Here is an 11,453-nt window from a genome sequence, read left to right on the forward strand (position 1 = left end):
AATTATGCAATAGAATATTATTTTCCTTGGTAAATACAGGGAGAATTATTCAGAAATAAAGAGGCACCATGTCTTCAACTTAGTCATAAATGGTTCAGAAAAACAATTATCAATCAATCTATCATCTTTCTATCAAATGAAAAAAGGTAAATAGGTCAAAATATAAACAATTTGTGAATTTGGTTATGTGTTATAAGGGAATGTCCTGAAGTATTCTTGCAAAATTCTATACATTTAAGATTATATCACTATGGTTGGATAAAGAAGTTGTGAGATATATATATATAGTATGTACACACACACAATGGAATACTACTGAGCCATAAAAAATAATAAAATAATACCATTTACAGCAACATGGATGAACCTGGAGGTCATACTAAGTGAAGTAAGACAGAAAGAGAAAGGAAAATACCATATGATATCACTTATATGTGACACCTAAAAAAAATGACACAAATGAACTTATTTACAAAACAGAAACAGGCTGACAGACACATATAAAACAAACTTATGGTTACCAGAGGGGAAGAAGGGTGGTGGGGTAAATTGGGAGTTTGGGATTTACACATACTAACTACTACATATAAAATAAACAACAAGGTCCTAAAGTATAGCACTGGGAACTATATTTGATAGTTTGTAATGACCTATAATGAAAAAGAATATAAAAAGGAATATACATATAGATATATATATGTGTGTGTGTTTGTGTATCTGAACCACTATGCTGTATACCAGAAACTATCATCTTATAAACTGATTACACTTCAATATAAACAAATTTAAAAATTATATCAATACAAAATTTTAAGCACTATTTTTGAAAATGATCTCAGTTCAGAAAAGGGTACAATTATTCACACACTCGACCAATCGAGAAATAAACTCATTTGCCTCTGATAGCAGCTTACACTGATTCCTACTCAATCACCAAGTCCTAGCAAATATCTCTTAAATAATTCCAAATATGATTTCTTCCTTGTATTAGTTATTACTTACTCCTATTTTCAATCTTACATGAGATCTTCTGAGAAATAAAATATATTTTTTGGCTTTTCAGTTCTTGATCTTTCTTATATATGTCCTACTTTCAAAAGTTACTAAAGTTAGCATTCTGAATCTAAAAACTAGTCTGGCATCTCCTGATATGATGCAGTATTTGTTTTCAGGGTGCTTTAAATTTCTTGCAATATCTACAGAAAATAAGCTGCCTAATGTATCTGTATACAGTTCCTTCTAGTATGTATACAAACTCGTGTCCTTTTGTGCTAGCCTAACTGCTGTTTAACTTTTAGAATTTAGTTAGGTCGTCTTTAAATCAGGAATTTCGGCCATTTTCATTGTTTTTTCCAAACCCCTTCTAAAAGCTTCCAAAATATGTATGACAGTACCCCTCATTTTCAATTTATGTAACTACCTCCTCTACTTAGATCATACGTCTACTTTATCTGTATGCTCATGACCTACTTAGTATATGGCACATATTAATAACAAATATATACTGAATGAATAAATGAGAGAATAAGTACACATTTTTAACCAAAATTTATACGATAACCATTAATTCTCACAATAGCATTATTTACATATTTTTGAATTAAAAGCACATATAGAGGAAAAGGTATTCTTTCAAATATCTCCAACTCAAATAATTTAATCACGTAACATTTCAACAGCCCTGCAATAAACTTTACAATGCCTAATACTAAACGTTCTATATCCTAATTTTAAGTTCAAAAACACCAATTATTAAAATCATAAATTTATTTGGCAAGGGCTCTATGCAGTATAGCATTCTAAGTGATTTATATAGATTAAGATCATTTAATCAACACAAGAAATATATGAAAAAATTATCAGTATTTCTAAATAGTAGACATATGAAAATTAAAAAATAGTAAACTCAAAAATAATGCCCCAAATTACAAGGTCCGTCAAGGGCAGAATCCAGATTCAAACTACATTTATCTTGTTTTCCCTGAAAATATTTCCGTTTACTTTGGGTCCACCTGTTACTTTGGTGAGTGCTTGGTACTCTGATACGCAGTGCTGTTTGTTTTAGCTTTCCTGGTGTAGATACTGAGCTATGGCTGATTTCAATCAGCCGATGTGAATCACTGAGGGCCAAGCTGGGAGATGCACAAAGCTAGCTCTCCTAATTCAGGGTGAGCTGGCGCCTCCATATAACAGCCCCCAATCCTATACTAGTGCTCTTCCTAGGATGATTATAATTTTACAGCAGTTTAATAAGAGGTTTGGGTTAAAGAGTCTTTCAAATCTAAAGGAACAGGACTACTAAATAGGGCCAGACCCAATGACACAGGACAAGAACAGTGTGGTTTCAAGTAAAGTCATCAGATCTCTCAAGCAGCTTCAAGTAATCCAGGGTTGTTAGCCTTTCTCTAGCACTATTCGGAGAACAGAAGTCTTTCCCCTTACTGTTGATGCTGAAGCTTAAAATTCCTATTGTAAGGCACAAACCCTTCTTTCAACCAAGTTAATACTTGCCATAAATAACTGTTTCAGGTTGGGAAGTTGATATAAATTTTATGACTGACCCTAAAATTTTTGAAAATACATATCATCTTTCATGAGAATTCTGAGCATGACTGGGACAATTCGGAGAGAGCTGGTTTGGACAGACGAATAATTTCTGTGACCAAACTTCATGTGGAAGAAGGTCAGACAGTGAATGGTGAGTGAGGCTCTGAGAGATGAGCTTTCCCAGGTCAGTCCCTTTCATGAGTCCAAATAAGAAATCATTGCTTCTCCAACTAGAATTATACTAAAAAATATTGTTTTATTTCTCTTTTATAATGTCTGCCCTGATTAATCTGAATATTTCAAGATGTTTCTTTTTTACCTTTAGTGACTTTTTGTAAATTAGTATGATTGGCTAGTTTTGTGTTGTCTTGGGGAACTGGACTCTCTTAGGAATTTTTTAAAGGAGGCTAATTTTGTTTCCTAGTCCAAAAGTGAAAGCAAAGGTTAAGATTTTTTTTAACGTGCGAACTACTTTTAGACAATGACTGTCATCTGCTCTAAACCATACTGAGCCTCCTTTTCCACCCTTGTCCCAAGTGAACCTGAAAGCTCACCAGGGATTGGTGAAAAACAGTTCTCCAAGTGTGTCTTATAAAACACTCATCCTTCACCATCTGAAACAGCAAAAAGATCTCCACTTTACGGCTTCTATGTGTATTACCAGACATGATCCCTGGTAAGTCTTTGGGTTTGAGATTCTGCACTAGGTGTAGGGAAATAGAAGACTGGTTTCAAAAAGAATGTACATATCATGTAATCTAATAAAATGCCAGGATGAAAAACAATCAACACGATCTTAACAGTAGTTGAGTGTTCAAACAGTATGACAATTGTGTCTCATGCTTTCACAACATTGCTGAATCAGTTAATTCGTCACTGGGTGACACATTGTAAAGTGAAGATGACAAACAGGAGGACCTCTAGGGAATGATACTTGTGATGATAGATGCATGGAAAGCTTATCTGTTAAAAGATCAGGATATTATGCATGTTTAGACTGGGAAAGATGCAGGGAAAATGATGCCCTTCAGTAATTCAGTAGAAATGCTCATTCAGGTAAAGTGCTCATCAAATATCTCAAGTTATTCATGAGAGGGAGAGGACAAACTCCCATGGATTAATAGCTGGCATTTATTGACAGATCAATACAGTTTATATTTCCTGCTAAATATAGATGCATTTTGTGATTGAATGCTCAAACACTGTAATGTGTTTCTATCCTTGAATATTGTCTTAACAATAAAGAAATTGAGACAATTAGATGTTTTATAACTGGCGGCAGGGCATGCAAAGCTAAGTAGTGACAGCCAGAACTTAAACTCCTTGGACTGACTTCAGATTCTGTCATGATCCATGGCCAAAGTGTATCATTGGAATATAGATTCAGGGCTTGAAGGAGACATTAAGAAGGGGGAAGTTTGAGGATCAATATAAATAAGACCTATTGGACATTTGGAGCTGTCCTGAGCTGTGGCAAGCTATCTCAGAAAACAAAGAAAGCCCTCTATCACTGGAGGACTTAAGACAGAGATCAGTATGTGTCTTCACAGAGGGAAAACTTTCCTGAAAATGTAGCGAGTGTGGATGTAGAGCCCCAAATTCCTTAAATCTTTTAAATCCTGGGATTCAGCCTGATTCAAAATTGGACTTGTAAGTAATACTAATAATGCAGATTTTATGCCATAAAGATGACTCAAGTATTTTACCTTGGCCTATGAATTTTAAGGGTTTAAGTTATCTTTCCTCTCTCTTATAAACAAACACTTCTCTACACACAAAGTTGCTTTCAGCTTGTCTTTTGTCATTCATTGCTGCAATTCTCAACCCAAGAACACCTTTAGCCTCATCCCTCCCGACTTCTCCTACACAAAGACAGTGAGTCTCATAGGCTTTGTTTCCTTGCTTTTCTTTTGATCCACATCACTTCCTAGTATCCCATGTGTACTATCACAAGTATCTTTCTAACTTGATCTCCCTACACCTATCTTCCAGGCCCTTGAAGCCATTCATCAAGCTGCTAGCAGACTGAATTTTTTACCTTCCGAAAAAAAACCCTGTCATTCCACCCTCCTGATTTAAAATTATTTGTTTTTAAAAGCTAACTTCACATTTGGTGTTCCTTTTCTTTAGCCTCAACACCTATCATTCCTGCTTATGAAACATTTTATATGTGAAAACTATTTATTGATTCACAGTCCCGCCATAGCTTATATGTTTTGTGAATTTGTACAAATTCTCTTCTCCTGAAATGACGTATTTCATCTCTCTTATATGGTTAATTTCTACTGAAAAATGATCTTCCTTCATAGGCAACTTATCCTGCCCATTTTGATTAAAGGCACATAACCATTAATTCCTATTCATTAAAGATTTTTTCCCAATGCAAGTCTATAACAATGATTTAGCAACCAGAAGTGATATGCATTTCCCTGCACACCCAGAGGATATTTGGTAACACCTGAAGACATTTTTGATTTTCATGACAAGTGACAGCTACAGACATCTAATGTGTAGGAGCCAGGGATGCTGCTAAACCTCCTACGATTACAGAGACTTACCCCAAACAAAAAATTTATCTAACCTACCGTGGCAATTGTGCGGCGATTAAAAAACACTTCCCTAGAAGAATATCATTAGGACTCATAAAGTTAGAAATGTAGACCTATCATCCGGGAAAGTAACTACTTTGTTCATATGAGATATGATCTTTTAGACTGAAGAAAATACTTTTGTATTTTATGTACCTGCTCATTTGTTTACTTGCTTTCTTCTCATTTTGCCCACCTTCCTCTAATTATTCACAATATTTACTTCTCTAGAGCTTTGGCTTCCCTGTTACACTTAAGTTTTTCTAGGCCAAATATTCCTCACTTGGCCATGCTAAATCTCCCAAATTAATATTCTTGATAGAGACAGTAGCATACACTTTTGAGCCAAATCACAGAGATTGTTGACAAGTATGTGCATGATATGCTGTTGCAAAAGGAGTCCTCTGTCAGAAACATAGCATCTAATAAACATGTTCTATAAAATATGTATTGTAACTATTTGGTGACTGAAGAAATTAATATAGGGGTTGCTTCTTTCAGATTCTGAAGCAACACAAACTGATTGAAATTTTTATTGTACAACCCAACCTGATTTAGTTACATTCTGATGTGCATCTCATAATGTTTATGAATTATAACTATAAAATCTCAGAGGACACAAATTACACTTTCTTGTTCTCTCTAGGTCAATATTCCATCAAATTTGGATCCAAGTAGATCTACCTACAACAATAACAAGTCTTAGCTTTCCATTAATAAAATAGGGTAGTGATGCCAATATCATAATTTAAAAGTTTAAAAATCTTAAGAAGTGAAAAAATATTGTGCATATTTAATAAATGGTTGATGCTACTTTTTGAATTCCAAGCACTCAGCACAATTTAGATACCTCCTAATTATAGGATAAATAAGTTTATCTTTGCTCCCCAATTGCTTCAAACAAGACTTGGATCACAGTGAATGCTTAAATAATATGTATTGAATAAAACCATTAGAAAATAAACTTCTAAAATGTATGTCATAGTGTTACCTTCTGATTTGAAAGAGCTCTAGTTTATTATATTATAAATTTGCCCAAAGGAGAATTCCTGAACAGAGGTCTTTGAAAGGAAAGCCATATTGAGAGATGAATAAGTTTTAAGAATAAGAAGCAATAAATGCTCTTGCAACTGACCTAAGGTGGGGTATAGATACCCTTTTATATCCAAGGGACAATCCAAGTTTATCAGTGGCAACAACTTGAAGAATGATGGAGAGAATGTGACTGTGAGATTTTTCTTGTCCCAGATCTGTTGTTTTAGGCCTTCCTCATTGTCTTTTATCTATTTATACTTTATTTTAATGGTTTCAAAATGACCTGTATGGTTAGTTAAAAAAATAGTAAAATTTGTAAGTTAGTATTTTGCATATATGGGGGTCAAATATATCTATATTTGTGTATGTATATAGATATAGATATAATTTTCTTTTTGGAAGAGATAAATGTAGGGAACTGCGAGGCAGGAAAAATCCCAAGGGATTTGGAAAACAGTAAGCCAAAGCTATCCATAGAAGGCCCAGGAAGCATGTAGTGTTATGTGTGAAGTAACCAGTGAAGGGCAGAAGAAAGAAGGGGATGGATCTAGTCCTATGCCAAATAATGTGTCAAAGAAATATTTCAACTGTACAGAAATTGTATTTTGAGTAGCTGTAAGATGGATATGTCTATAAGTAAAGAAAATATTGTATTTAATAGAGAGTCCTGTGTTACTGCAAATAGTTAAGAAAAGTAACTATTCAGGCTTAATAGTTATTGATAATGAGGGAGAAGAACAGAAGACATTGACACTTGAAATTGAATAGAAGTGATATGCACGTAGCAAAGCACAGCGAGGATATATCTAAAAGGAACTGCTGAGGAAAACACCCATGAATTTAAAAGTAACACATTTATTTTCTTGGAGTTTAAGTGGGAGAAGGTGCAAGATGTATGGTTGTTTTTTGGGAAAACACAGGAAGTCTGAAAAATTAGGTTGAAAGCATTCTGAGAGAGTTGATTGCAGGGGATCAGACCATGAAGAGACTAACCTGGAAAAAATAGTTAGTGAACTTCAAAACTGAAAAATATTCTAGTAAAATTAGTTTTCTGATTATGATCAAGCAGAATGGTTTGTCATCACTGTAGATCCTTCATGTCTAGCCTAGGTAGAGCCTAGTTCTTGAAATATCGTTATTCTGGAGTACATTTTTTTCTTTTAATTCCAACAGGCAGGGCACAAAAAAGCACAGATGGTGATTAGCGAACAGAATTTGTTCCAATAGTCATGGACCAGAAAGAAGTCATCCCGTCTACTTAATTTTTCTCATTGAAAATGATTAGGGTATGCAGACATGGAACCTGAGGATTGGTCATTTAATGGCATTGGCAAAAGAGATAGAAAATTAGAGAGGAATAGTTGGTATAGAAAAGATAAAATGGTATGCTCCTAATCTAACTACAGTATACTTTGCTAAAATAAATTAATTTCTTCTTATTTTTAATTTATGAAGTCCTAACAGGGACTAGAAGATGATACAGCAGTACCTCTGCGTGATTCTACTGACCAAGTCACCATGCTCATATTCAATGGCTCTGTCTTCATGCCTTCTGTACTAACGCTCGTCGGGATTCCTGGACTGGAGTCAGTGCAGTGTTGGATCGGGATTCCATTCTGCGCCATGTACCTTATTGCTGTAATTGGGAATTCCCTAATTTTAGTTATAATCAAATATGAAAACAGCCTCCATAGTCCTATGTACATTTTTTTGGCCATGTTGGGGGCCACAGACATTGCACTTAGTACCTGTATTCTCCCCAAAATGTTAGGCATCTTCTGGTTTCATGTGCCAGAGATTTCTTTTGAAGCCTGTCTTCTCCAAATGTGGCTTATTCACTCATTCCAGGCAATTGAATCAGGTGTCCTGCTGGCGATGGCCCTAGATCGCTATGTGGCCATCTGTAACCCCTTGAGACATGCTACTGTCTTCTCTCGACAACTCTTGACTCACATTGGAGTTGGGGTGATACTCAGGGCTGCCATTCTTATAGCACCATCCATAGCGCTTATCAAATGTCATCTTAAACACTACCGAACTACCATCATCTCCCACTCCTATTGTGAGCACATGGCCCTTGTGAAGCTGGCTACTGAAGATGTCCGGATCAACAAGATATATGGTCTTTTTGTTGCCTTCACTATCTTAGGGTTTGACATAATTTTTATCACTTTGTCTTATGTTCAAATCTTTATCACTGTCTTTCAACTGCCCCAGAAGGAGGCACGAATCAAAGCCTTTAATACATGCATAGCCCACATCTGTGTCTTCCTACAGTTCTATCTCCTTGCCTTCTTCTCTTTCTTCACACATAGGTTTGGTTCTCACATACCACCCTATGTTCATATCCTTTTATCTAACCTTTACCTGCTAGTCCCACCTTTTCTCAATCCTATTGTTTATGGAGTGAAGACTAAACAAATTCGCGATCATGTCCTGAAAATGTTCTTCTCCAAAAGACATCTTGATCATTAGTGACTCCTTCTATAGAAATTTTAGGTTGGTTCAAAGTTACAACCTGGATATGATGAAAAGCTATAACTTGAACAAGTATCTACATCTGAGAAAAGCTTTACATCTCAGATGCTGATAATGTAAGGAGGTATTTAATAAATCATCAAACATTTAAGAACTCTGACTTCCTCTCCATATAAAGAGCAAACTCTATTATGCTGAGATTTCAGATGGTTTCTGTTATTCGTCTGTTTTTGTTCTGTTCCTTTAAACCTGGAATTTCCTCTCTGGCAACATACAAGCCCATACAGAAAGCAAAACTGCAGAAAACAACACTTCATTCCAGGTAACTCCCAAGAAACATGTAATACATCAATATTTTCTAACTGCTAAACTAATCCATAGCCATAATTCTGGTTGTCTCATTTTCTAGTATCTTTGTGAATCTATCTTTTGACAAATTACCCAATTTGAGTTTTACCCAAAACTAGAGGTTTAAGTTCAAGAATTGAATACATAAACAAACGCATTCCCCTGCATTTAGAAATTTCATACTGCAAGTGTCTTGAATACAGGAACTGTGTCTGATTTACGCTTGAATCAACAGTAAGTCAATGCCTGAGACTACTTTGAATCTCAGTTAAAATGACACTGAATAGTGAACAATTTAAACATTTTCCTGCTGTTGATCAAATGTATTCAAAAGCAACAAAACAACAGGCTTTAAGGTAATATGCAGCATCATCTTACAGAAAATCTGAATGCTAGAGAGTTCATTCCAGTATTAGTAAAGCTAAACAAAGAAGAGCAATGGAATGAATCATTACATCATCTTGAAACAAAGTATGAGCCAAACACAAACTGACATGTGAGAAACTGTCTTCTAAAACAGGGACTACAGATCTTTCTTCACTCTTTGCTGTTTCGCTGCACACACACCTTCAGCCTCTTTTCAAGATGCTGAGTCAGTAGAGATCAGGCTTAGATCTTCTTCAATCAATCTTAAGATTCAGAACAAATAAGATGATTCTTAAAAAGAACCATGTAGACATAGAGGAATTACTGTTTTTCTAAGTTTTAAAATAATGCATAGTCAAAGAAAGAAATAAGCCAAGCAAACATTTCAACCAAAAAGAAAGAAAAAGAAAAATAAGAAACCATGTCATTCAAGAAGGAGAGGTAGAGGATACTTTTGGAAAAAATAATCTTGTTGAATAAGGCAAAAATAAAGTTGAATCATACGATACTTAGTTTTAAACAAACTTTGTGGAAACAAGAAGTACATGAACAAAGGAAAAATACAGTGAGGAAGAAATAAAAGAGTATATTAGTAGATATGAGACATAAAATTGCTTGATGAAATTATGAAAACTTAATTCATTTTAATTCAATGTTAGAATATCAAATGTTCCAAAATGTTGCAGCAACCATACTGAATAATGAATAACTGATAAGGACAACTGAAAAGAAAGTAAAATGGGAAATATATGAGTTCTTTCCAAGAGATCATCATACATAAAGGATACAGAATGGAGATAGTAAGTATGTGATATTCCTGAATAAGAGACCAAGGCAAATAGAATACGAGGACAATAACAGATTAATCATGTGTGAATGGAAGAGCAATATCCCAAAATATAAAGTGTACAAATGCACCATAATACACACATGCTGTTAGGAATACATCTGTATTTGAAAAGCATAAGTCAATAAGAAAAAAATCGATCTAGCTGTATCAAGAAAAAACAAAACAAAACAGATTCTTTATACTTCAGAATACCTGGTTTCATTTATCCTTTGGAGTTGAGAAAAGACAAACAACATAAACCATAAAAATACTCATTTTGAGGCAGAAAAATAACTTTCAAATGGAGACTGTAGAGAATAATATGACTGTGAGTGGGCAGTCAAGCTATTTAAGCCTGTAATTAATTAAACAGAAGAGCAACGTGTAATAATTGAGCAAACATTTTTATCTCTAAAATAGAAGACTGAAGTTGATTCATACAAGTTGACAGTTGAGTAGAAGATACAAACAAGGTAATTAGCTTAGCTTACATAAGGATGAGTAGTTAGAATTCAATCTGTGATTTAGGTGATTAGAAGCCAGTAAGTAATATAGCCACTAGTGCAGGCATATTTTCTTTGTCTTTTGGAATATAATTCTCATACAGAACAGTGAAAATAACAAGTTACTGTAAAGGAAACAATCATGAAAACACCATCTAGTTGAAGAAATAAACCATCTCTCATTCCCTACAAGCCTTGTAAGTGTCCCTTTGTCATTACAATCTCTCACTCTCCCCAAAGGTAATTTCTGTACTAATAACTAACATAATTATTTCTTTGTTTTTTCTGTATACTTTTACAACCTAAGCATGCATTCTTAAACCTTATAGTTAAACTTTGCTTGTTTTTCAGTTTTCTATAAATGGAAGCACATAGTATATATTCTTTCTGTTTTTCTTCTTAAGAATTTTTATCCAGGATACTGTTTGTAATATCTATAATGCTCATTCTTTCCCTACATAATGTACCATAGTATAAATATACTATAATTTCTTTACCTATCCTCTGTTTATGGGAGTTGATAAGGGTCAATTAAGAAGAATATATTTATAAACATTTGTGTATATGTATTTTGGTGCACTTAGAATGCTGATTTCTGCATCTAAAAGTGAAATTGCTAATTCATTTGGTACTAACATCTTCCAAAATCATTAGATAATATAACCTGTTTCTCAAATCACGTGACAGCTGGTTTCAGGTAGGCTAACTGTTGCCACATGGATCTAGTTGGCATTCTGGTCGTCTTTGGTCTCCTTTCCA

The 11,453-nt window shown here is 34.4% G+C and overlaps 1 protein-coding gene across 1 annotated transcript; it reads left to right on the forward strand.

The window, feature by feature from the left end:
- Positions 1 to 7,688: 7,688 nt before the first annotated feature.
- Positions 7,689 to 8,715, forward strand: LOC105098021 (olfactory receptor 52A5). Its single transcript, XM_031459379.2, has one exon. The coding sequence runs from the start codon at positions 7,689 to 7,691 to the stop codon at positions 8,643 to 8,645; it is 957 nt and encodes a 318-aa protein (XP_031315239.2). The 3' UTR covers positions 8,646 to 8,715.
- Positions 8,716 to 11,453: the final 2,738 nt, after the last annotated feature.

This window comes from Camelus dromedarius, chromosome 12 (assembly GCF_036321535.1).
Source record: "Camelus dromedarius isolate mCamDro1 chromosome 12, mCamDro1.pat, whole genome shotgun sequence".
NCBI lineage: Eukaryota > Metazoa > Chordata > Mammalia > Artiodactyla > Camelidae > Camelus > Camelus dromedarius.